Consider the following 27,978-nt stretch of genomic DNA (forward strand, 5'->3'; position numbering starts at 1 on the left):
CAATCAGATCTCACCATCAGATCTGTGGTTAGGCTCCGCTCAGATATCTATATTTATTTTTCCTTTAATATCTCAAAAACGACTGGCTGAATTTACGTAAAAGCGCACTTTCTGGACCATGAGCTAGCTCTCAGACAAATTTGGTTTAATTCTGTCTGGTGGTTCAGACTGTAGTCGTGTTCAAAGTCCCTACAGGAATTAACATGGGAAATGCACTTTTTTTTACCCCCTCTCCTTGACGAATCACCTCAAAACTTACCATGCACAATAAGACACAGTAGGACATTTTGTTGGAAAATGTTGTGAAGATTTGTTAAACTGCGCCAAAGTTATAGGCAAGTCAAAAAACACTTTTCCTATGAAAACTAGATATAGCTACTTGAGATAACTATAACATGTGAATTTCTTTAGTTTTGTACGGTTAAAATGTGAGCCTAATTAAAGCGTCCCTGTAATCTTTGGTTATTTCAAAGAATTTTGACTTTTTTTTCATTACTATGGGCCTCATTCTGACCGCCATATGACCGCTCCATTCTGGCTTTCCCGCTGGGCTGGCGGGTGACCGCCAGAAGGCCGCCCGCCAGCCCAGCGGGAAACCCCTTCCCACGAGGAAGCCGGCTCCGAATGGAGCCGGCGGAGTGGGAAGGGTGTGACGGGTGCAGTAAGCAGACACTGAAATTCAAAGTGGGGCCCTCTTACGGGGGCCCCTGCAGTGCCCATGCCATTGGCATGGGCACTGCAGGGGCCCCCAGGGGCCCCACGACACCCCTCACCGCCATCCTGTTCCTGGCGGTCGGAACCGCCAGGAACAGGATGGCGGTGAGGGGGTCGGAATCCCCCATGGCGGCGCAGCAAGCTGCGCCGCCATGGGGGATTCCTCAGGGCAGCGGAAAACCGGCGGGACACCGCCGGTTTTCCTGTTCTGACCGCCGCCATACCGCCGCGGTCAGAATGCCCTGCGGAGCACCGCCAGCCTGTTGGCGGTGCTCCCGCCGACCCCGGCCCCGGCGGTCCTTGACCGCCGGGGTCGGAATGACCACCTATATGTTAATCCAACCATCACTGTGCACGGCTGAAAGCCAGCCCCTACATTTTTTAATGTAAAGTAATTTTCATTACTATGGGCCCTATTACAAGTTTGATGGACGGGAAAACCCGCAGACAAACTCCAGACAGGGTGGCCGCCCCACCGGAGTTATGAGTTTCCCGCTAGGTCGGCGGGTGGAAACCTGAGATTCTGCACGCTGGCCTAACGAGAAACAGGCTACAGCATTGTCTCTGGCTTGTAATCGAGCCGGCTACAATGCTGTCGCCTGCAGGGTGCACCAGCACCCCGCGATGTTCACATTGTGATGGTGCTGGACAGGGGACCCCTGCACTGCCCATGCCAGGTGCATAGGCAGTACAGGGGTCCCCCTGTGGCCCCTTGCACCTGTTCTCTTCCGGTCTTTTCATACTGGTGTTACCGCCATGAAAAGGCTGGCAGAGAAAGAGGTCGTAATCGGAAGGGCAGTGTTGCATGCAGCACTGCCCTCCAGATTACGAGCTCCACCACCGCCAGGCTGCCAGGATCATGCATCCTGGCAGAGCTGGCTTTTCCAGGCAGTCTGATCGCCAGGGTTGCAATGTGGTGGTCGGACCGCCGCAACAGCTGCAGTCCTGACCACAAGTGTAGTGGTCTGTAGACTGCCGCACTCATAATAAGGCCAAATATGTTAATTCAACCATCACCGTGCACGGCAGGGCCATGGCCCTGTGGCCAACCACTATAGCAACTTAACCCCATGCTGCACACGGCCTTTCACCATGCGCAGGAGAGGTTGGCTACAGGTTGTGGCCGGTAGGCAGTCCCTGCGGCCAACCCCTATATCAACCAAACCCTACATGGCCCCCTTCTCCAGGCAGATCTGAGTCACGGGGACCGCATCTCTCAGGGCCTGTCCTACATTTTTAATTTTTTGGGGTGAGCAGAGGCTGTGCAGTCTCCCAGGCCAATCTCGGCCCCAGGAATCCCATGACCTGGGGCCTAGCCTAAACATGTAATTTTTTCGGTGGAGGGGGCAGTACGGTACCCCTGCACAGCAGTATCTTGGCCCCAGGGACCCTACCCCCCAAGGAGTGGCCGATTTTTTTTTTGGGGGGGGCAGAGGGGCCGAGCAGCCCCTTACCCAGGCCAATCTTGGCTCCAGTGACCCCATCTTCTGGGGCCCAGCCATGTGAGCTGGGCACCCTGGGACATAGCAGGAGCCAGCTCTGGGGGGTGGTGGTTGCCAACAATCTATTTTGCCCCGGGGGAGGTGGCCCCATGGCCCGCACATAATTACACAAATGCCCCGGGGAGGTGATTTGTCCCTAGGCTTGCAGGGGGGGTGCATGCCACCATACACACAACTACTTAAATGTCCTGAGGAGGTGGTGGTCCCCAGGGCTGCAGGGGGACAGGCAGCCCTCCCACACTCTATTTGATGTAAGCCCTGGGGAGGTGGTGTTCCGGGGGGGGGATGAAGCCCCCCACCTTCAATGTCTTATTAGCCTCAGGGAAGTGGTGGTCCTCGGGCTGCAGGGGGGGCCAGACAGCCCCCGCATTAAAATAGCAATGCCCCCGGGACTTGGCCCACCCACGGGCTTAAACATTATGAAACACAGGAGCCAGCGTTTTTTTTTTTTACATTTTCACTGGATCAGTGTAGCTGCGCTATTTGCAGTGTAAATTCAAGAAAATAATGCTTTTTATCTCTGGGGTTCTCTCTGGCACCCCAGCACCAGAGCTAAGGAGTTAGGGTGTCCCTCCCCTGGTCTCTTTTGTTTTTTTTAAAAACAATTGTGGGACTCGACTGAAGCCAAGTCCCAAAATGGCTGCCAACACTTCCTGGCAGACAATCAGAGCTCTGCATTTTCCGTGTGTCATTTCCTAATTGTCGTAAAGAGTTCACGACCTCAGATATACAAATTTGTTTTCCCTTTATTAACTCAGAAACTACTGAATGGTTTTACACCAAATAAGCGAAAGCACAATCTGCGTATCGAAAGCTAACTTTCTGCCAAAATTGTTCTAGGCCAGTGGTTTGGGCTGTAGTTTTGTTCAAAGGTCCTATAGGAATTAACATGGGCAATGCAAATTTTGACCCTTCCCGTTGATGGATAACTCAAAAACTTTCCATGTGCAACAAGAGTCACGGGCACACTTTTCTTGGAAAATTTCATGAGATTCATCAAATGGTGCTAAAGATATAGGCAAGCCAGAAAATGCTTTTTCTATTTAAACATGGTCCTAACTATAAAGTGGATTCTGCCACTAGTGTGTGTGTGTATATATATATATATATATAATGAGCATTTTCAAGTCTGCTCCAGACAGTGAGAGCTTTAAAAATGCTCTCACCGGTTGGAAGCAGACTTGTGATCTGTTTCCCTGCCCGCACTGATGCTGACCGAGTAACCAAATACATACTGCTCTCGTCTGGAGGGAGCAGCATAAAAAGCTGCTCCCCCCGGCTAGGAGCAATTCTGGTCCCTGAACCATGCGGGGAGCTGGCTGAGACTGCGGGTACCCTGGGACTCCCCTGCAGCCCACAACGCTGTGCTTGCTGGATGCCCTTGGGCATAGTGAGACTGGGGGAGGGGGTCAATGTGGTCCCCACCCCTTTTGTTATTGTATTTGGCCCCAGGTGATGGGGTTGCCGAGGACTTTTAAGGCTAGGTGTGGGGGGACCACCCAGCCCCTCCTCACCTTTTAATTGGAACTGGGCCTGGGGGATGGGGTACCCAGGGCCAATTAAGGGTCAAGGAGGAGGGCTGAACTCCTCCTTCTGCTTAATATGTGTTTTTGGGCCCCAGAGGATGGGGGTCACCCGGGCCTGAAGGTCAACCTTATTCTGCACACGCCAAATGCTGTACCCGGTGTGGGGTTGGCAGTCTACTGGGGGTTTAGTCACAAAGTCAGGCACCAGGCCAAGCTGTGATCAGTCCCCGGCTGTGCACGAACAATGGCTGTGAACAAATTGGGGTTCACTGCCTCTCAGTGGCTGCCTGCGATGAATTGGCTAACCCCACGTCACCACCGACAACACATGTATAATTACGTGGTGTTTGCCATGTAAGTCGAAACTCGCTGCACAAACTGATGACTTGCATGTCGAACACAGTGTAATTATACACGTTTGAAGGACTTTTTTTTAGACTGAACAGATCCACTTATGATCAAAATAAATATTGAGAATCACATAAGAATGAAGACTGAAACTTTTTGGACACCATTTCTATATTATAAGCCATGAGGAAGCCCTTGGTATATGGGCTAAACGCATTTGCAATGTGGCTGTTTTTTTAAGGAAATTGAAAGCATTAACAAGGAATTTAACTTTTTACCACATTCTTGGTGAGTTAATTGTGGACTTATCGACATTTGGAACACTGTGATGTTCTACTCAGTATTAGGGTGATGGCACAGCTGACCAAAGAAGCTGGACAACTAGTCTCTTACAAAAGAAAGGGGATTAACTGGTTTGTGAGCTTAAACAGTTCATAGCTTTCCTATAGTAGTGTGTGTTGTCATCAATGATGTCATTTGAGATGGCATCAGCGATGTAATTGAAAATGTCATGAATGATGCAATCTGATTGCTTTGCCACAACATGAATATTTAGCAATCGTCCGTTAATTTCTACACATTTGCAATTACATTCTTTAATATCCTTAACGAGAGTTATACAACTTATTCATAGCTTCATTCAATTTTTTGGTAAAATCAGTTCCAAATGGCAAATCAAACTGCTTGCTTGCACCTTTTGCAGGCATCCACAGTGCTCCTCTTTGGCATTTATAATCATTTGCATATAAGTGATGGCCACAGTGTTGTATCTCAAACCACAAGATACACGTTTTTTTCTAAACCTTTGAAGCATATCAGATCACTGAAGGAAACCTAAAGGTTTCACTTCTTTTACAAGACTTGCATAAATACCCCCTTTAACAGCTCACTTTGCCAAAGAAGTAGGGTCATGTCAACAGTTGACTAAATTAACCAGTGCACCCTTATGAAATGGAGAGGCTTCAAACTCTGTCACAGCCTTTCTGCAGAATAAGTGTATATTATTTTTCTGTATTTTCTTGCATGGACCTGGTGATGAAGCGTTTTCAACACTCATTTTAGAATAATGAAATGTTAGCCAATAAAATGCACAACTATTACTTACAAATGTGCACGTTATTTTACACTTAGATTTACTGAAACAAGTGGTTTAGATGAAATTTGTAATTATAGATAGGGTGTATGCCTCTTGACATTGACATGAGTGGGCCCTAGTACTCAACTCCACCTTGGAAAGTAAAGCAGCATTTCTGGTTGTGGTGCATACATTTTTTTATTTCGCTTGATGCTCCAGAGTCACTGAGTTCTCATTTAAATAGTTTTCTGATAGTTTACTGTGTGAAGGTAATACTTGCTACAATTGATTAATTTGATTATGTGTTCCAGCACTTGCACGGGATGGGAGGAAGAGGAGGTGAATACTTCCTTGTGATATATTGTGGAGGATGCAATGAGGGAAGAAACTGGCATTGGTTTACTCTTGAGAAGGAGGCCAACACCCAGTACTGCGGGAACAATGGTTTTTCATTAGTTCCTACTCGTTGAAAACTTGTAGAATATATGACTTGAATGAGATTTCTTGTTTTAGCTGTGTGAAGCTGATTTATTAAATTAGTATTTGCCTAGTTCCACCGTTGCAGGTGGACGCCCCTTTCCTACTCTCGAGACTCAATGCTCCCTATTTTTCTGTTTAGTGTTACTCTCAAGAACAAACCCATACCCTCTCATACTAAGTGGAACCTTCAAGTGGTTCTTCTTTTGATGCTAAATCTACTGACACCTGCTGTTTCTGAAATTTTCTGATTTACCTACAAAATGAGATTAGTATTAGAGAGTTTCCTTTTGTGGGAACAGAACTTTACCTTATTTTGCATGTGCCGTCTTTAAATATTGTGTATTTGCATTTTCTGAATTGAATTGAATTGCTTATATTATAATCATACAAGCTGCATTCAGGTAACTATTTGTGCTTAACTGATTCAATTTGAGATTGGAACCATTCTAATTTACTAATAAGTCTTCATGGTTTGCAAACATGCTCCGTCCTATTGTTACTGTGAGGCAAAACCTGCTTCACTGTCATTGAAATTTTATTGAATTTGTTTATTTGAGCCTCAATTTGAGATAAAGGTCCATACTGCTAATGGAGGTGGTGGAGTATTGTGTTTGTGCAACGTTTAAGCAGTGCAAGTACCTTCCTTATCCATCCCGCTATCCTGCCCAACTTCATAGTCTCAATCTGCTTGCCTTTGAACTGCACCATACAGACTTACTCCTTCATATCAGCTGCCAGAGTCACAAAATCGCTACAAAATGGAATGCCCTGCCCTCGGCACCCTGCCAGACAATCTACCACTATCCTTCAAGCCAGTAACTGAAGCGGCACCTCTACTAAGCCATTGCCAGTGTTCACATGGCACCTAAAACCTGCCCACAAATTTAAAAGGTGGAGGTTGGCAGGAGAAAGGTCTACAGCCTGCCGTCCAGACGGTTCATACCATCCCTGTGTCGCCTTGCATGGAACTAGGAGAGGGGAGCGATTGAAGTAGCGTCATATTCACTGAGCAGGTACAAGAAATACTTGCACACTATTGAGAGCTTCTGCACATTTTCCTCAAGGATCAGTGCAAAGTGTATCTGGGGATATCGTTCTTTGGCTCAATACATTGGGGTGTTATGCTTCTTAAAGGTTTCTATTGCAGCACTGTTTTCTAACAAGGTGCTCTGGATGCACCTTATTCCTAGTGTGATGTGATGGGAATAAACATGTCCTTAGTGGGTTTCAGGTATATGATCTTACCACTCGTTGACTTGATTAAATGTTAATAATTCTGAAAGTCAATAATTTCCAACATTAGCAAACAAAGAATTTATGAATGTTGAGTGAATGCAGTATGCTGATGCTCTGTTGCTATTTATGGCTACATTATAATTGGATGGCCACTAGGAGTCATTGGCAATGTTGGTAGTGTGTGTGAAACCTTTGAAATGAAATTTCAACTGGAAGGAGGCAAAGGTTTTGACAAAACGGAGAGCCAACTATGCTCTTTATCAAAACTAGGCTACCTGAAGGGAGAAAACACTTGCCCACTTTCCATAAGCTGTATTGCAGTTCATTTACAGATTTAGAGATCCTTTTTCTGATTTACACGCAGCACCCTTCAGATCCATCTGAAAATGTTTGTAGATGGTACATCCAAAGTGAAGGGAAAATTCACCTACAGATGCAAACCTTCAACAAATGCAAAATTCTGACACAGGCAGGCCCTGGATATCATAACACCCTCTGTATTCTGTAATCCCTACCATTTGAAGTATTCCAACATTAACTACTTTTCATCTACAAAATAAAGACTCTTTAAAACCATGCAACGCTGCTTCCTGAAGCACAAGTGACAATCAGGGATAACCCATATTCAAGCTTATCAAGACTATATGCATTTATTTGATGTGCCTTCTTCTCATAAACTAAACCCTATTGATTATCACATGAAAAAGAAAATACAGCATTGCCTTACCTCACGGATGTCCCGCTGGTACTTCACATTCATCTCTTCTGACTTGAGGAGATCCTTACGGGCTGTGGCAAGATCCTCTTCGAGTTCTGACACACGGGCGGACAACGAGGACTGTCGATCTTTTGCCTGACACAACTCAAAGTTCTGCTTCTCAAGAAGTTCCTTGAGCTCGACCACACGTCCCACCTCATCCTCTGGATGCATGGAGCCATTGTGCAGTCTCTGGAATGGCAAGCAAAATGACTACTTAAAACTAGCTTTGTTGTGAATAAAACATGTGTAAACGTGGATGGAAGACAGCAAGTAAGCAAATTCTGATCCAACTATAAAGTATGTCAATGTCGTCCATTTTCATCTGACTTGTGGATGTGATTTTCTGTTTTTGTTTGTTTTTCAGCTTAGATATTTCAGACAAACAACACAGCTTACACACCATGAAGTCAAAAAATCATAGTTTATCCTTTAAGATTTAGAAAGGGATAAATAAAGCCGTCCAATGCAAGTGTGAACAAATAGACTTAAACATGTTCTTTATTGTACCATTTCCATGTACACACTATGAAAAATTGCAACTGTGCTAGCTATTTTGTGATTTATACATATACATATATCTAAATAATGGAACTGATTTGGTCGTTAACAAATTTCAAACATGTACAAACGTACAATCACCATGCACATGTTAAAACCTTTAACAATATCGCAATGATATTTATAATAAGAACAAGGTTAAGGAAGAAGGAACAAGTTCCCAAATTTACACATCAATAAAGACAGCTAACTTGCCTTGTATAACAGACAAATAATTTCAATCAAATTGCTTGCCTGAAGAGCTCCCCTAGAAAACCCTCCTGATCTCCCTTCTGCTACTAAGCCATCCTATCTGGTACAGCTATGGTCGGTGCTACTGAGTATTGTGTTGTATTCCCGTGAATTCTTGATGGACCTTCCAGGCTCTATTTTTCACTTGCCATTCTAATTCATGCAGAATAAAAAAAGGTTTTGCTGCCAGAGCGAGCGGTCTCTCCTATCTACATAATGGATGCAAACCTCAGATTTAATGATTTTATGGAATGTGGCACAAATGTCCCACATCTGAAACCAGATGTAATGATCTCATTTGGTGTCAGAGTTAGGAAGAGCTTTGTATTATAATGTTTATCTTGGTAATGGTGTTTTGGGCCTTTATCACATTGCTTAGTTGTTGAAAGAATCTTATTACGAGATGAAGAAGGATCTATAAGAAGCCCACCTACACCCTAGCACCAATGCCTTCCTGTTCAAAGGAAGGAACCGATGGTGGATATGTCCTTGACTCTACTCAGGAAAGGTCTAAGCTATGTGCTTCACTTCACAACTCCCTCTCGTCACTCGCATGGATGCTGAACTTTCTGTCTCTACAACCGAGGAAGCAGTAATCCTTTGTTTCACAAAGCAGGGAGGAATGTCTTTGCAAATAAAATTTTCAAGAAAAACTGTCCAGGGAAAAGATTTGCTGGTCTATTAGATCTCTGATCTTGAATTAGAGGCACTTACAGTCTTGGATGTTCCAGAAAGGACTCTGTGAAATCTCCACAACCATAGTGCAAATGTCACAGAGCTAAGGTGACATCACACTGTGAGGAAATGAGTACTAGGACATAGAGGGTTTGGTATAGTGGTACTGGCATTGTCAGACTCATCTGTCCTCTTCCAAAACCCATGCCATGCAATCTGGACCTCCGCTGAAGCATGATATGGAAATTAAGAGAAAAAATAATCTCTGCTTCTCTGCTGCAGAAAGCATTAAGAGAGTTGTCCTAGGCTTCACCTAAATTATTGCCTAAAATGACTTGACCCAGCACTGTTAAAACAGCATTTTGAATAGAATTTCATTGATAATGTGTCTTTGCCTAAGTTGGAAGCTTGCTATGTGTGGTCACAAGATGAGCCACCTCGAAACAGAGAAGGCCTTCTGCCCATTGTAAGTATTCTCAGTAAATGTGGAGTATTTGAAGGGTTTAGTCCTGTAGTAGCCTAAGTGGATGGGATCCCCTGTAGCTATCCTGAAGATGAACTAACTTGTCACAATGATCTGTGCCCTCTTTTCCACCATTTGTGAGAAGTTTTGATATCTTAAATGAAAAAGTTCAACTTTTCCGGGTTTCATTGACCAAACAGACTGAACAGCTTTCACCATGAAATAGCAAAACCTTCTTGGATAAAAGAAATGTTGCACAGTAGAGAAATTTCATTAATATCAAATATTTTCCACAAACCTTCAAATCATAGATATAGAAGGCACTCGCCCAGATACAGCCTCCTTGTTGGACAGGTAAAAATCAATGACTGACCCCTTACCTCAAAGTTCATCTGACATATATGATTGCCTCACTTAGACGATCTTTCCCAAAACAACTTTGCTTTTTGAGGATTTTACATCCTAATCAACATTAAATATCTGAAGTCTATACTTACTCCTGGGAATGTTTCTTAAAGCTTGATTTAGAGTTTGGTGTGCAGGTTATTCCATCCCAAACGTGACAGATATCCCATCTGCCTTATTACAAGTGCATTATATTGTGTGGCACTTGTACTAAGTCAGACAATATATCTCACACATGTGTGACGGAGTAACCCAACTGCTAAACTCTAAATAAGGTACATAATTTTTAAGCTCTTCTCGATCTCTTTACACATTTTCTTAATGTTTGTGGCATATTTTTAATTTCGATTTCCATTTAACTTAATGAATCAGACCTTTTATTCTTTTATGTATTCATCTCTATTCTTGTTTAATTGGTTTGTTACAAACTATAAAACAATAGAGATTTGCCTTACCTCTCAGTCCAAACTACCAGAGGTGTGAAAATAAGCTTTACTTTTGTGAGTCATTCTGTTGAGGCACTGTCAGACCTGGGACCTAGGCACAATTTTTCAATCCGACCATAACAGAGATCAGATACACTAAGCGGGTTGTTCCAGTCAAAGCTTTTACATCCTAACTTAGGGCCTGATTTAGATATTGTAAACTGCAGCAGGGGCGGACCAGAGAAGACTGTCAAGTCGACGGTGTTCTGCCCACCATATTTAGATGTTACAGTCCTGCAGGAGGTGTACTGTTAGGGGTTTCATGATGGAGGGAAGACATCACTGGACCCAATGGACTTTGGACAATGGCTATGGAATAGAGGTAAGTCATACACACACACAAAGTACCTTTGCCATATGTGTCCCCCGGCATCACACACAACACACCACATACACACCATTATCCATTGCCATTCCACCACAACACAACATGCAGATGCAGCAAACACACATTGACATACATCCATGACACAACATACACACATTATTGACACAATACCCACACATGACACAACCACAACCAACACAACTACACATTCATATACACAAACACGCTCACACAACATCAAAATTACACACATCACAATGACTGCCACACAACAACACTCACCTGAATGTTGTATTCAGCAACACAACACACAACATACCCAACATCAATGCCAAATGCAAGTGGCACGCAGAGTGACACAGCCACATCACCCACTCCAGTTCCCTCCACCTCACTCAGCCAATCACATCATACTCGCACATAGACGTACTGAGTCACACACACAACTGTAAGCACAACACAACAGGTGCAGGTCCCCTTGCAATGAGCTCACATGCACACAGTTGACAAGTATGACTGTACCATAATTGTGGTGCCAGCATTAATTTGCCAATAAATACTGACACCAAAATGACAGGTGTATATGTGTGTGATATGTGTTGTGTAGGAGTGTGTATGCAACATATGCATGTCACAGTAATTTAGAAAAATTACTGTGACATGTATTTGTCTGCAGTGGTCCTGAGCTCTTATGCACTGATAACCCAATGTACACAGCCAATGAGGGTTCTCTACCTTCGTTTCCAGCGACAGGAGGGTTGTGTTTTCTCCATGGTCCAGTGGCAGCAGCGACGGAGAGTGTTGTTCAGCCATGTCCACACAGACACAGGAAACAGCATTTTTAACGACAGCGGAACCAGAAAAGTGTTTATCACAAAGGCTTTACAACTAAATAGTCTTTACAACGACTGTTTTCATGACAAAATAGTTTACCACAAGTATGCCTTTACCACGGATGCCTTTACAACAAATTCAATTGTAAAGGCATGAATGGCAAAGGCATACTTGTGGTAAACATTTATATGTATTTGTAAGTATTTTGCAGGTAAGTACTAAGGGGGTCATTCTGACCCCGGCGGGCGGCGGGAGCCGCCCGCCTGGAGGGAACCGCCAGAATACCGCTGCGCGGTCAAAAGACCGCCGCGGGTATTCTGGGTTTCCCACTGGGCTGGCGGGCGACCGCCAAAAGGCCGCCCGCCCAGTGGGAAACACCCCTCCATGAGGATGCCGGCTCCGAATGGAGCCGGCGGAGTGGAGGATGTGCGACGGGTGCAGTGGCACCCGTCGCGTATTTCAGTGTCTGCAAAGCAGACACTGAAATACAAAGTGGGGTCCTCTTACGGGGGCCCCTGCAGTGCCCATGCCATTGGCATGGGCACTGCAGGGCCCCCAGGGGCCCCACGACACCCCTCACCGCCATCCTGTTCCTGGCGGGCGGAACCGCCAGGAACAGGATGGCGGTGAGGGGGTCGGAATCCCCCATGGCGGCGCAGCAAGCTGCGCCACCATGGGGGATTCCCAGGGCAGCGGAAAACCGGCGGGAGACCGCCGGTTTTCCTGTTCTGACCGCGGCCAAACCGCCGCGGTCAGAATGCCCTGCGGGGCACCGCCAGCCTGTTGGCGGTGCTCCCGCCAACCCCGGCCCCGGCGGTCCTTGACCGCCGGGGTCGGAATGACCCCCTAAGTGTTTTGGGATGGCAAGGGTAACTTAAGGGTTTAGAGTGGATATGGGTCTTTGGGTGGCAAGGGTATTGTTTGGTTTCAGGGTGGGTATAGGTTTTGGGATGGCACAGGTACTTTTAGGGTTTAGGGTAGGTATAGATTTTTGGGTGGCAAGGGTATTTTTTGCATTTAGGGTAGGCATGGGTTTTTGGACAGCAAGGGTATTTTTAGGGTATAAGGTGGGCATAGGTGTTTGGGTACCAAGGGTATTTTTAGAGTTTAGTGGTTGGGGGTAAATAGGGTGAGATAGATTGTGCTTGGTGGTAAATCTCATCCAAATCTGCACGGCAGTAAGTGTGGTTGCAGTCCCGCCGACAGCCCAAGTTTCCTGTGGCACTTTCGGGTGGATGGGAATCCTTGGTGAGGCGGGGGACTCAGGCGGTTTAAAGTCTATGGTACTACCAACATCTAAATTGGGTAGGTGGACCGCCAAGCCAGTGGACAGGGTTTCCATCAAAAAAGTGTCAGCGGACCTGTTACCGCCATAATCTAAATCAGACCCTTAGTCTTTTTTATGGAAGTCGAATCCTTCAGCAGGACAAAGTTGAATGTTCTATCCAACAAAGTTCTCTTTCAGCCAGGTTGCCTCTGGACAAGATTCAGGTGAAGCTGGTGGTTCTAGCAGAAAAAGCTCAAAGTGAGAAATTTCAAATTTCCTCTTGTTGGCTGTATACTTTTCACATTTCATGTTCTAGAATTCTTGTCAGGTGGATACTTTTCACGGTCAAGGATTATACTTTTGAGTTTAGTCTGTTTTTTGAAGCTCACAATTTTCCAGTGGGTAAGCCTGAAGCTGTATCTAATGAAGTCCTCTTCAAATCAGACATATTTTCTAAGTATCAACTTTTGAGACTTTCTAGAACAGGTTCTCTTAATCACTTCTAAGGTCCCCTGAAAATCAGAGAGATCACTGGCTAGCATGCACTCCAGCACAGGCCACCAGCAAGGTCCAGTCTAGATCCACTGGTAGAAGGTCAACTGCTCACTCCACAGAAAAGGCCTCTTGTAACTTTTGATGTCTACAATTGCCACCCAGGAGATCAGTCAATTAACTTTTGGGGTTCACTTCTTAGTTATGGATTCAAGTGGAAGCAAGTCAGGTCACAATACAAGTTACAGACAGCAGGTTCAGTCCAATTCTGTTGTGCCACAGTTATGGGACATTTTCTGATGAGCTGGGGTGAAGTGATACTTTTTTATGGAGTTCACTAACCAATACTCCCAGACACTCATTTACAAATGTATAAAAAGGTCCCAAGGGTAAATCTTCACAGTTTTTTAGTGCATTGTGTTTGCCTCACTGAAAAATATCCAGCATTGGACCATTTTCAATCATGTTAGAATCTTTTTGCACTTGAGTGAGCTTTTGGCACACCCAGTGGTGTGTCTACGGTAATGAGCAGGACCCTCCTACTCAACCATTCTAAACTGGTTCTGGGGCTGGGAAGCTAACAGGGATTTTGGGATCAAAAAACTCATTTTCTCCTGGCATACCTTATAACTGAACTACAAAAACAAAAGACTCCCCCTATGTTTCTTTAAAGTTAGTGAAGATCATGAACATTCCTTAATTACCCTATTTGGGTTACCTCACCCAATGCCATGTTCCTAGGCAGAAATCATTGACTCTGCTCTGAGAGCAGTAGTTCACACTTCATCATTGCAGCAGCGACAGACTAGCTGCATGCAGGCTAATGGTAAAAAGAATTAAAACATGGGAATGCAGAACTTTTTAAAAGTTATTTTTCTGTATATCTACAAAAATTCAACTTCACCAATGAATCGAATGTGTAATAAATCTCTGTAGCTCATTCGTAACTAAAGATACTGCATTACCACATTACTGTGCTTCAGCTTTTCTTGCTATAACCAATAGCCCTAACAGTGAAAAAAGCTTTGGGGGTACGTCACTGTAGGAGCAAGAAAACATTTAATTCTTAGATGTTGCTCTTTTAAATATCTTGTACGCCACCTGGTGCTACCAGGCCCATTTATGGAGTGAATTGTTTAATATTTAAAAGCAGGGTTTCTTTGTGTCAGCAAGGGTCATTTTGACAGATTTTCATACAGGTTTAAAAGCTGCCATCGGGCTACACATGGAGGCTTGAAATCATGTTTTCCTTGGCAGTCTACTGAATGGCAGAACATGAGCAGCAATCCACAAGCTTCATTTATCTTTTAATGCTATTTGTGTATTTCCTGCACACGTACTAAGGCCATACTGAAAAGGTAAATGTGCCAATTAAGGATTAGCCAATTTTATCATATTCTAACAGTCAGAACACATACAATGGGGACTGGACTGCAGTAGAGTTAAAAAACAGAAGCATTAGTTCATAAGAAATGGAAGTAACGAGGCAAAAAGTTGCACTTTTTCACATCTACAAAGCCCAGAACAAGAGCAACTAAAGCAGACTATAATTACTAAGTGGGCGCATCAATTTACAGACATTTACTATGTAAATACTGACACAATAACATAATAATAGATTCAGAGGAGTGAACATGATTATCACCTCTACTGGAATGTATTTGTAATAATGGCTCATCATATCATAGAGGTACCAAAAATCAAATCATCACAATGGAAATAAAAGCACTGCTATTTACATTATAGGTGATATTTAGGGGTGGACATAACGGGCATAATTCTCCCCAGCACAATTACTCATAATTATGTGTAATTGTGCAAGAAGCATAATCCAGCATTTACAGCAACTTTTTTAGTGCAAAATGCACCCTTGCATTCAAAATGGCCCCAAGGATGCTTTTTGCACTAAGAAAGTAGTACTAAATGCTATAGGACATGAACAGCAGTAACTTGCAGTTGCTCACTCTGTCGAGAAATCTGTCCAGATTTACTAATATTTGATGCAGAGCAATGTTGTGCTGTACTGTGTCAAATACAGAGAGCAGGAATGTGCCACATCTAACAAGATGTGGAACATGCCTGTTCTCTCCCTGCGCTTGTGCACTTGTGGCTGCCCAGCGTCAATGCAGGGACCCTTGCACCATGATGGAAGGCTGACAACATTACAGCAAGGATTGTTGTCCCTTCCTGCACAAAACAATTCCCAGAGTCAGTTTCCTCTTTCTATGTGTGCTGCATAATTCAGCAGACATAGAAAGAAGAAAAAATGAGGACAAATAAAGATATTTCTCTGTATTATGAATCACCTGGAAAGGCATTACATTTTGATGCATTCCCAGGTCTACTAAAATTAGTAAATCTGAGACTACACCACAAGCCATGGGTGGATGCTTGGGAACACCTTCCCCATTTTGAACTTCCTAAGGTGACTCTGCATGACATAGCAAATCTAACTTAAGGGATTGCATTACTTTGCATTGCCTTGTGTGATGCAAAGGGGATTGTATTACCTTGCATCACCTTGTGTGATGCAAAGGAAATGAAATCCCTTGATAAATCTGACCTTTAGTTTGTTGTTCTTGTGGTAGGATTTTTGCAACAAGTTACTCAATTATTCAGCTGGCGTAATTGCATGATTTTGGTAATTTTGCATTACAAGAGTAATGCATAATTACTGAAATTACTCTGTTACCCCAGCATAATTAAAAATTCTCACAGCCCTAGTAATATTGAGTGTATCACATTCTATGTGACAGAATGGACCATTTGTCAGAGTGGTTAATAATGGCCTACCAGGCAATATTTGTAACAGTTGGGTGTCCGTGAGGTAGTATTGATACTATCAGAGACTACTGCTTATGGTAGCTTCATGAGACAGTATAGTAGATAGCCCTTGTGAGACAGATTATGAAACATTGACCTAATATGGCAATAATGGTCTTATTAAGAACAGTTGATAATATCCTATCGGGCACTATCAGTTGTAAAAGCCCCATCAGCCAACATTGCTCATAATTGCTGATCAGGTAATGTAGCTACAAATGTCCAATAAGGCAGTACAGTATAACAGGGATGATCAAAAATATGAAGTCTTCGGAATTTGGCATTTTTAAAAGCTTTGTGAGCTTTGCAATGGGTTAATATTGCAAAGTTAAAAAATAGGGACAGCTTCAGTTGCCATTTAGGCAAACAGGAAACCACCCCTAAACAACCCCCAATTCCCTAAATCCCATAGTAGCCGTATGATACTTGAAGACATGCTGCTATCAAAAGCATGATTATACATCTCTCCCCTCTCAGGATATCTCCAACCACAAATCTACCCATCTAAGAGAGCAGCACTAGAAGTTATCGATTAAGGCGACAGGTCAATACCATTTTAGACAAAAGAAACTTGCAAACAAGATAATAAAAGGTAAAGTTGACATGAGATGAAGTTGAAGTGAGGTCCAAGTGAGGTTGAAGCTAATGGAAAGTTTGAGAATGGGTGAATTTACAGAAAAGTTAGGAAGGAGTCACAACAGATGGACGTTCCAGGTGACCTATGCTTAATGTGTAAGTAGTGGTGATTTTGAGAAGAGTTTGAGGTGAGGTGCGTGATAAGGTTGAGGTTCAGGTTAGGATGGGGTGAAGTGTAGTAGGACTGAAGAGGGGTTGACGTTGGGGTAAGGTGAAACTGAGATGAAGATGAGGCTGATGTGAGGTTAAGGTAAGATTGAGGTGATGCTGAAGTTCAGATGTGAATGGTGTGAAGATGAAGTTGAAATTAAGGGGAGGAGGTGTAGAAGTGAGTAGATATTGAATTGCATGAGCTGCAACAATTACACAGAGCTGATGCCAGACATTAGGCAGAGCAACATACGTGGATGCTTAGAAGCTGACTGGTGCTCCAGTGAGTGCGGCCAGGTGCCATTTGCTCAAAAATGTTCTTCAGTGATTTTGACATTTCTGATTCACCATTGAAAGGATAAACTTTTCTTTTAAAGGGGCTCCCTAAACTCTGCAACATACAGCAGAAAGGAGGACACATTTTTAGCTTAGCAAGCATCTGCACAAGAAAACTAGGGGTGCAATAGCAGCTTTACTCAGCAGCATGGTGTTCATAACAAGGTTGAATTTACAACAAGTCAGTTCTCTAGCATTGAAAAAAATTGTGCAAAAACATTTATGTAGTGCATATGCAAGAGATCAAAATTAATATGAGTGGCATAGAAATTAGCACATGGTTTCAAAATACCAGATCTTTAAAGGCCTAACTGAGAAATTAACACAGAAATGGAAAATGTGCATGTTTGTGTTATGGAAGACCATGTGACCGCCATTCGTATTAGATATCACGTTTAACATGAGAGATTTTGCATTTATATTAAATGGAGTACTAATATAATTTAATGTTAAGAGAGTTCTTATTAAGATGAATATTAGAATTGAAGCATTGAATGAATATGAATTAATCTTATTTATATTGATTTAAATGGATTTTATTAACATGAAGATACAACTGTGCAGACAAAAAAATGCACATTTAAATTAGTTTTAACATGTCATAAATAATGTTTGCATTTAAGTAATTTGCTTTGCATATCTGAATTGAATTGTAAAATGTGCAATAGGTTTATTACTGTATTAATGTGTATTAAGGCTTTCTTAGCTTGACTAGGCCTGAAAGATTAATTTAGCAGCAGTGAAGGAAAATTATTTGTTTATTTTGTTCCCTTTGACCTGAACTCTTTTCCCTAGGAAACGTGTGATTCCCATGTGAAATGTACTAGTTTATTTTGTGTATCGTGAGAGAGAATCTTGATGTTGCAAACAAACTAGAAAATGTAATATTTTGTCCGAACTGTGTGAAACCATTAAAATGACAATGCACTTTCGCTCAGAAAATCCAGAATATTTGCAAATTTGACTGTGCCACCAGCATTTATTGAACGCCAGATCTAGCATGAAGGTTGAGCCCACTTGAAGGACCATTTCAATGGATCGTGGTTATTTCTAATTAGTGAGAGACTTTGACACTTTGAGTTAGTCTACTCCTGGCTCAAGGCTGTCCAGAACTCTGTCAGAGTCAGTCTTTTCTTGCTTTAGGTTTTCTATTGTTATCCCCCTTCTTCTCCCAGTCACCTCAGGAGTTTCCTCTTAGTCTTAACAGCTCCATCTGTTACGTGGTTCAGTACTAATCTGCCCAACTAATTCTGATCTGTCCTATGAGCAGCCCATGTTCTGCACTGTCTGGATGCTGCTATCAACTGACATTGGAAGAAAGTGACCATTCTAGCTGATGAAGTATTGCTTTCTGCTGTCCCAAGAGGAGAGGTATAGCTAAATGTGGTTTCGTGTTTTCCTTTTCAGTTTAGACAATTACACCAGCATATTTCTATAGAGAGTAATCCTAGCTAGATGATTTTTTAAACATTTCTTTGTCTTTTCTTTTGATTTTGCCTGAATGTGTTAGCCCGTTCCCACACATACAGGTCTAAATTTGTGTTAGTGATAGGGAGGGCCCAGTTCTGGAATTTGAATGTAATTAATTGTATTTTGATGATTCACTGATGTAACTGCATCTGCTTTGAAATTTTATAGCAATGTGCATATTGTGTTGTTGCTACTCTTTGTTATTCTTTTGAAGAGCTTAACAGTATTGATGTTTAGTAGGGCAGATCTTTTCAGACGTTTGAGTCAGCCAATGATTTTCATGCATGTTTTTAATTTAGTTTTGGACACTAAATACATGACTTTGATTTTAGGATTTCAATAAAGCTTTGAAACCTTATCCAGTCTGGAGTTTGATTTAGTGTTATGTTGTTCATGGTGTCCAGAACTGTTGATGGTTTATGTCATTGATTTGTAATTGAATGAATCTGACTACTACACTCTTTGCCAAGTCCAAAGATCTAGTCTACCTCTATTAGTGAGAATAGTGATGGTGTCTCACCAGCTTGTTTGTGGTTTCTGAACCAGAGGCAGGGAGAAAATCTTCCTGGCACAATGCGCCAACACATACTAGCTAGGGAGTTATGCGGTGCTCTCCTCCATAGGTGCATCTTCTATTAGTTATTGTTCTGTGGCTTCTATGGGACTGTTGGGTAGCCATTTTAGCTACAGCTCCATGCACGTTAGTTTAATACACAAGGCCGCTGTGCACTTTGACCTAGATATATTTTATTCGGCTTCGCATTGTTATTTTTCAATAACCAGTTTTACGGTCTTGTTTTAATTTCTTCTATCTAACTGTTTTGCTTAGACCAGCACTGTGTTCTCAAACAAGACATTCTTGATCACTTTGTGCTTCAGTCAAGGCTACAGTTTGGTACATTGCCGGTGAACGTGGTAGACGTTTAGTCTCCAACATTTGTAGAAAATACACATCCTTACGTAGGGACATTTTCTTAGAACATTAGCTGTGTTAGTATAAAAACGCTTCCTAGTCCCATTACGCGTTAAGAGGGCGATTCCAGCCCGGGAACCATGACTGTATGCTGATTGCTGAATGCTTCACTGCAGATGCTAATGCAGACTACAGGCCTTTGCTCAGGTATGAGGGTCAATGTCCTCCCGGGGGAACCTGAAAGGCAGGATTAGAGCTTAACATGCTGTGCTCAAATTATGATTCAGATCGGAAATAGTCCATCGATTCTAGTGGCAATATGATAGCGTTATTCTTATGCTTCACTCTCATCGTCACCATTTTAATATTGTCATGTTGTGTCATTCTGGTTATTGCAGCTCATGCTTTGCTATCTAAAATGCAGTCATTTTATTAAACCAGTCTTTAAAACTTATACTGCTTTCATTGTCATTTATACATGAGACCGAATTGTGAATGAGAGAACCGGATGCGACCTGAGTGACCACGACTTCCCTGAGAAGTATGATATGTCATGCGCTCAGCTGCCCAATCGTCTCTACCTTTAGGGAGAGACGAGGCACTGCTAGTTAGCTGGAGCAAAACCCGGATTTAGAGCAACAGGTGTCATCCACTGTGGGTCAGACTCATTCTCCCACCCTGTGGACGATCTTGCTGCTCAAAATCCAGTAGTCTCATTAGAATAATGAGAGTCTACGCGACATGGCGCCGCCAACGTTTGGTCAGGCTCTGATTTTCCGGACCTCCGGAGTATCTCTATCTCATTATATATAATGACACCTCAATGCCGTATGCGGAGACGTCTGTGGTACTGAGAATTTCAACACCAGCTGTGTAGGTAATCCTACTACAACTGGCGGTTGTTCAAGCTTGAACTTTAAAAGGAAACCCCATTTTGGCGTGCCTTCTCAGAACTAATAGTGTTACTATCATGGCGAATCCCCAACATGTACGAATGGCTGTTAACATGAGACAACCTCTTCCAGCACACTTACTAGCAAATGGCCTAACGGCCCAGGGAGATCCAGTCACATTTGTGGTGGACGCCCATGCAGTTTATAGAACAGAACTTTTTTACTCTTGGGTCACATTTCCAGAAGTTGATGGGAATACATTTCATCAATATACACATGCGAACGCGCCTGGATAATACAGAGCGTACGCATATTTAGAGATACCTCTTTCTTATCAAGAACATAATAATTGGCTTGATTGCGCCCTACCCCATACAATAGTGGACCAGTAAGCTTAGGTCCACTAAGTAATGACGGTCCTACCTGGCCTTTATTGGCCACTTATACACCACATCTGCGGTTGGAAAATTAGCAGTAGCTGAGGTTTGTCGCTTATACATTGAATTAACAGCAATATATAGATGGTTAGTACAATTCATGATGCAAACATTAAATACAAACCCAGCACGTGCTGCTCCAGCACATCCACATGCAGTAACGCCAGGTATAAATCCTGCGACTGTACATTCAATTATGGGTAAAGTACCTGCCAAAAGAGAAGAAACTACGTTTTGGTTAGCACAGAAAATTAATATGCCGGAGGCAGTATTTCCCCATACGGGACCTCAGGATAAACATAGAATATTAACGATGTGCTTGGCTTTCAGGCTGGTCCCTATAGTAGAAAACTATTTTTGCCGCGCTCTACACAGCCACACACGGTACACAGACACTTGCCAATTTACCGGAAGTGCTGAAACAAATTCAAGATGAATATGGGGCTGCCCCGGCCCTAGATTTGGGGATGCAATTGATGGGCAATTTTGCCACAGTGTCCGCAATCATTTTAGGTAACCTTAAAGGGGAAGCAGTCGCACTAGCAGTGCGCATGCGGCTTAATGACGTTCCGCAACAAGATCAAGAACGAGAGCTGCCTACAATAATAGCAGAGACCTATTCAAGTATCGGTCGAGATAGCCTAGGGGCCACACCACAAAAACCTCAATTTCAGGGTAAATCAAATAAAGATAACCCCAAACAAACACCTGAGGGTTATAAGAAACGCTGGGATAAAAAGCAACAAATGCCTAAAAAAGAAAGGGGAGAATCTCCGCGTACGGAGACCCCACAGAATAGGTATAATCTCAGAAATAGAGATAATATCAAAATGCCTGATAGATATCAATATACTGATACACGCAAATCTCATTCCTTTCAGGACTTATCAGAAAAGAGAAATGAGAGAGGTGGGCGTTCAGAGCTAAGAACAGAGTACGTGAAACCGAGACAGGAATCATAATGCTCTTCTGAGGTTTCTGTTAAAAAGGAAGAGAAACCCACCCAAAAAAACAACAATTTATAAAGAAAAAAGTGGCAGCAGTCGCAGTCCGACATGCCACACAGGAAGAGGGTCCTCTTGAAGAACAAGAATTGGGCTCTAGCATTGCTAGACAGCGCGGCAGAGGTCACAATTGTTTGCCGGAATCTTCTAGAGCATCTGGAGGTGAAAGCAACTGATGACTTTATACAAGTAGAAACAGCGGACATGCGTGTCTCCAAGCATGATTGGGTGCACAAAGTAACGCTACAATTAGAAGGAGACATTGAACGCACAATAGACGCAATCTTTTGGGATCACATAGTAAAAGTGTATGATGTCTTGTTGGCCGAACAAGATTGTCCGCCTGACTTTGTCTGTACCTGCCCATATGGAGAAGATGTCACTAAGCCTTCCTTCTCGCCCCTTGTTCCAGAGGAACTAGCTGAATCCTATTTGTTAGAAATGGGGTCTTTGGTTGGCAATCAGGTTACCCCCTGTCCAAGCAAGGACCCTCACTCTAGTCAGGGTAAGTCACACACAATTCAAATTATACTGTGCCCACCTTTTGGTAGCTTGGCACTGAGCAGTCAGGCTTAACTTAGAAGGCAATGTGTACAGTATTTGTGCAATAAATCATACAATAACACAATATAGCACCACAAAAATACACCACACAGTGTTTAGAAAAATATATAATATTTATCTGGATATTTGCAGGTCAAAACGATAAAAGATGCAATAAGAAATTGTAAAGATATCACTGAAAAGTGACATGAAGTGTCTTAAGTCTTTAAAAAGAAAACAAAGTCTCTTTCAAGCACAAAGTACCTGGTTGGAGTGAAAAATCTCCACAAAGGGTCGCAGAGGAGGATATGCGTGGAGAAATGGTGTATGCGTCGGTTTCGCCCCTTCACACACGGACTTGCATCGTTATTTTCCATGCGGGGAAGATGTTGCGTCGATTTACAGCGAGCGGACGGATCTCCTCTTCGGGTTGCGGGGTTTTCAGACGGCCCGGGGTCTGTGTGTGGAATCCTAGGCTTGTTGACCGGCTGCGCGTCGTTCCGGTGGGCGATACGTGGAATTTTCTCCCTCACAGCAGGTGCTGCGTCGATTTCCCCTCTGGAAGTCAGGTGGCATTGTCCAGGCGGGCCGTGCGTCGACGTTCCGGTCACACCGCAGACGTCGTGTCGATCTGTTCCTCGTGAAGTCGAGCGGCGTCTTTCCGGTTCGGCGCGCGGTGAATTTTTCACAGCGCAACAAGCTGTGCGTCAAATTTTTCGGCGCACAAGGAGTCCAGTTGCAAGAGAGAAGTCTTTTTGGTCCTGAGACTTCAGGGAACAGGAGGCAAGCTCTATCCAAGCCCTTGGAGAGCACTTCTGCAACAAAGCAAGAGAGCAGCAAGACAGCAGGGCAACAGCAAGGCAGCAGTCCTTTGTAGAAAGCAGTCAGGTGAGTCCTTTAGGCAGCCAGGCAGTTCTTCTTGTCAGGGTGCAGGTTCTGGTTCAGGTTTCTTCTCCAGGAAGTGTCTGAGGTGGTAGGGCAGAGGCCCTGTTTTATACCAAAATGTGCCTTTGAAGTGGGGGAGACTTCAAAGAGTGTCTTAGAAGTGCACCAGGTCCCCTTTCAGTTCAATCCCGTCTGCCAGGGTCCCAGTAGGAGGTGTGGCAATCCTTTGTGTGAGAGCAGGCCCTCCACCCTCCCAGCCCAGGAAGACCCATTCAAAATGCAGATGTATGCAAGTGAGGCTGAGTAACCTGTGTTTGGGGTGTGTCTGAGTGAATTCACAAGGAGCTGTCAACTAACCCCAGCCAGATGTGGATTGTAAGGCACAGAAAGATTTAAGTGCAGAGAAATGCCCACTTGCTAAAAGTGGCATTATTAAAATAGTAATATTAAATCCAAATTCACCAGTCAGCAGGATTTTGTATTACCATTCTGGCCATACTAAATATGACCTTCCTACTCCTTTCAGATCAGCAGCTACCACTTCAACAATGTATGAGGGCAGCCCCAATGTTAGCCTATGAAGGGAGCAGGCCTCACAGTAGTGTAAAAATGAATTTAGGAGTTTTACACTACCAGGACATGTAAACTACACAGGTACATGTCCTGCCTTTTACCCACACAGCACCCTGCTATAGGGGTTACCTAGGGCACACATTAGGGAGTTTTAGGCTTGGCAAGTACTTTTAAATGCCAAGTCGAGGTGACAGTGAAACTGCACACACAGGCCTTGCAATGGCAGGCCTGAGACAAGGTAAATGGGCTACTAAAGTGGGTGGCACAACCAGTGCTACAGGCCCACTAGTAGCATTCAATCTATAGGCCCTGGGCACATATAGTGCACTCTACTAGGGACTTACAAGTAAATCAAATAGTCCAATTTGGTGTGATCCAAGGTTACCATGTTTAAAGGGAGAGAGCATATGCACTTTAGCACTGGTTAGCAGTGCTAAAGTGTGCAGAGTCTAAAAACCAGCAAAAACAGTGTCCAAAAAGTGGAGGGAGGCAGGGAAAAAATTTGGGGTGACCACTCTAAGGCTGTGAGGTCCAACACTATTCCATTGAATGGGCTCTAGCACAAGCACCTGCATTATACAGAAATCACGTAGGATGGGATAAGGATTCCTCCTGCCATGTAATTCCCATTAAAATTGAACCTCAGCCACAACCGCAGTATCCTATAAAACATGAAGCAAAAGCAGCAGTGAGAGAAATACTCACACAATTAGAGTACCAGGGTGTGATTGAACCCTGTGTCTCGCCAATGAATAACCCTTTATTCCCCGTAGCTAAACCAGACTATTCATACAGAATAGTCTTAGACTTCAGACATCTAAATAGTCATACACGCACCTAAGCTAAACAAAACTCACATAGCACTGCACTAATGAGCAACATAGTGCGTAAGAAATACAAAACAACACTAGACATTTCTAATGGGTTTTTCCTGCCAGAATATAACGCCTGAAAGCAGAGACTTAACAAGCTTTAGTGCATTCGGCTCTCAGAAAAAATTCTGTTGTTTACCTCAGGAGTAAAAGAACAGCCCAGCGGCTCGTGTCACTGCCATTTTACACGAGATCGACGCTGAAGCATTGTCCTATGTAGGTGATATATATCTCACGGATGATGAATTACTACATCATTTAAGACGGGTAGCCCGCATTATTGTAGGGTTTGACGAATTTGGCTACAAATTTAATAAAAAAATAAAATTAAATAGCCTTCCTCAGCGTCCTGTTTCTGGGATATGAGCTGTCAAGTGAAGGGAAGAGCCTAGCGCCACAATTCTTAGAAAAGTGCGCACAGTTACAACCACCGAATACGATTAAAAAACTCCAATCATTATTGGGTTTGCAAAATGTTGGCAGAACCTACATTCCAGATTATGCTATGCGCATAAAACCGTTATATGGCCTAATATGTCCCAATTTTTCAAGTAAATACTGGACAACTGAACATACACGTATTCTTAGAGAATTGCAGACAGACATGCTTGCAGCACAACATTTACACACAAGGGACAACAAACCACATTTGGTCATCAGGGTAATAGCTGGGGCCATCAGTTTCACCTGTGTGACATTTAATGAAGGTGAGACAGTCCCGATTGCATACAAATCACATTTGTATTCAGCAGCTGAACAACGCTTTGCTCCCACAGAGAAAATTCTCACTGCTGTACAGATGGCTGTCATTAAAGAAAGACCTCTTGCCCAAGGAAAACGGATTATTGTTGTTTCCCCAATCCCAGCCCTAGAGGCTGTTACAAAAGCTAGCGTTCCGAACGCAAAAGCACTACATCCACATTGGATACAATGGGCTACGTCTCTGACAGCCACTGATGTAGACTACATTTTCGACCCAAAGTTACAAACTCAGGAATTCCTACAATATGAAGTAGAATTCCCAGTTCCAGCAAATACCTTGCCTATTGATCAGTATCATAGAGTCATGTACACCGATGGTTCTGCACAACCTGCAATTGGAACTAAACTTCAATATTCTGCTGCTTGCGCATTCGTAAGTGGCTATATGGAAGGGGATACATTTTGTTCTCTACATACCTTCACACAGACCCTAGGGGATTGTACAGCACAATTGGCTGAGCTAAAAGCTCTGCTGATGGCACTGGAACACACAGATCCGGCACAGCCTACGCTGATTGTTTCTGATTCATATTACTGTGTCCAGTCCTTTAATGAATACCTGCATTATTGGCACCAGAATGGGTTCAGAGACTCCAAAGGCAACACCATTAAACACAGACTACTGTCGGGGAAGCTAGCGGACCTGAAAGAGACGCGACCGAATGTCCATGTTGTACATTCACTTGGACACCAGCGCGTTGGAATACATGTTGCTGGAAACACATTGGCTGATGAAGCCGCAAAGTCAGCAGTGGCAGTAGCCATTGTAGCAGCAGTGACTCGCTCGAGTTCCAAAGCAGACACAGACATTTGGGCTGCCGTTAAAGCTACAGCTGATGGTACGCCCCATCCTAACGGATTTCCCTAACAAATATCATTATCATATGGGAAGTATGCTGAACGCTGAAGTTAAGATACCAGGCGTAGGCGTACGAGACATCCCTAATAAAGATGTAAGACCACAATTGATTAAAGGAGCGCATGAGGGGGTAGCATCTGCACATGCTGGTGTGGCGGCTACAATTTCAATCTTACAGGCCCGTTATTGGTGGCCAGGTCTTTATAAAGAAACTAAGCAGTATGTCTTTTGTTGTGACATCTATCAACAAATCAAAGTTTCCACTGCCAAGCGCCCGACGCAGACACACCTCTTAATTTCCAACAAACCATTACAGTGTGTGTACTTGGACCACTGCGGTCCCCTAACACCTGATAGTGCATACAAATATATACTAGTCACTGTTGATTCATGCTCCAGATTTGTATGGGAATGGCCACAACGCTCGGCTGACGCTCGGACTGTTATTAAAGATTTGCAAGTCTTTATCGGTACATATGCAGTTGCGGCCTTCCATTCAGACCAGGGCCCTGCTTTTGCCTCAAGGGCATTCAGGGACACCATGGCTTCATTGGGGGTCCAACTACAGTACTCGTCTCCATTTAATCCCGAGGGAAATAGTGTTGTGGAGCAATTAAACCGCGATTTAAAGCAATCCTTAACAGCCATAATCTTAGGTACGGATCGTAGTTGGTTTAATCACCTGTATGGAGTCCAGAGAGCATAAATAATCTGCCTAGAAGGTCCTTGGGGGGTTGTACTTCATATGAGTGCCTGTTCGGAACTCAAATGTATGTTACGGATCTTGATAGTTCTGTCGTGGAGGCAGCAGAAACACCTTTTGACATAAATGAACGTGTCACTGTCTTACAGGAATTGCAACAGTTCCGTGATGATAATTCTTCCAAAAGTGCTGCCTCCACAGGAATTAAGGATGTGCCAGTAACATCTACCGGCTGGATTCCGAGAGTTGGGGATCTTGTACGTGAAAAAGTCACAGTGAAAAAGGAATTTGGCCCTTCTTATCGAGCACCAGTTCCTGTACTAGGGATACACGGTACCAGAACTGTTATTCTACCACCGTTGGCAGGTGCCAAAGAAAATCGTTTTGTTTCTATTGACAATGTCAAATTACACCATGTGGCCGATCCTGCACAGCCAACCAAGAGAAACATCCAGTAGTTCCCGAATGCCTCTCACTACTGGCGAAGAAGTTCCACTACAAGTTGTTTATACCAACACCGATACCTCTCCGAGCTTGGGAAGGGTGGAAGATGATCTTGCATTAGTTCCACTAACATCAACTAACTTAGAAACATTTGACCAAGTCAACTCGACTACAAGCCAAACGGATGGTGCTGTCTATAGTGTGTCACCACAGGAAGCACCAGCTCCAGCACTGACAACGGCTGCGCCATTTGCTCGAACTGCCTCTGGTTATTTTGCCAACTTCAACAATGATTT

The 27,978-nt window shown here is 43.5% G+C and overlaps 1 protein-coding gene across 5 annotated transcripts in view; it reads right to left on the bottom strand.

Moving 5' to 3' along the window:
• PPFIA4 (PTPRF interacting protein alpha 4) overlaps positions 1-27,978 on the bottom strand; it is a 3,105,259-nt gene that overhangs the window by 1,732,156 nt on the left and 1,345,125 nt on the right. For all 5 annotated transcript variants that reach the window (XM_069239004.1, XM_069239005.1, XM_069239003.1 and 2 more), the window contains one exon: positions 7,609-7,830. In XM_069239004.1, coding sequence (XP_069095105.1) covers positions 7,609-7,830 — 222 coding nt within the window. The remainder of the gene's footprint in view (positions 1-7,608; positions 7,831-27,978) is intronic.

Source organism: Pleurodeles waltl, chromosome 6 (genome assembly GCF_031143425.1).
Source record: "Pleurodeles waltl isolate 20211129_DDA chromosome 6, aPleWal1.hap1.20221129, whole genome shotgun sequence".
Classification (NCBI taxonomy): Eukaryota; Metazoa; Chordata; class Amphibia; order Caudata; family Salamandridae; genus Pleurodeles; species Pleurodeles waltl.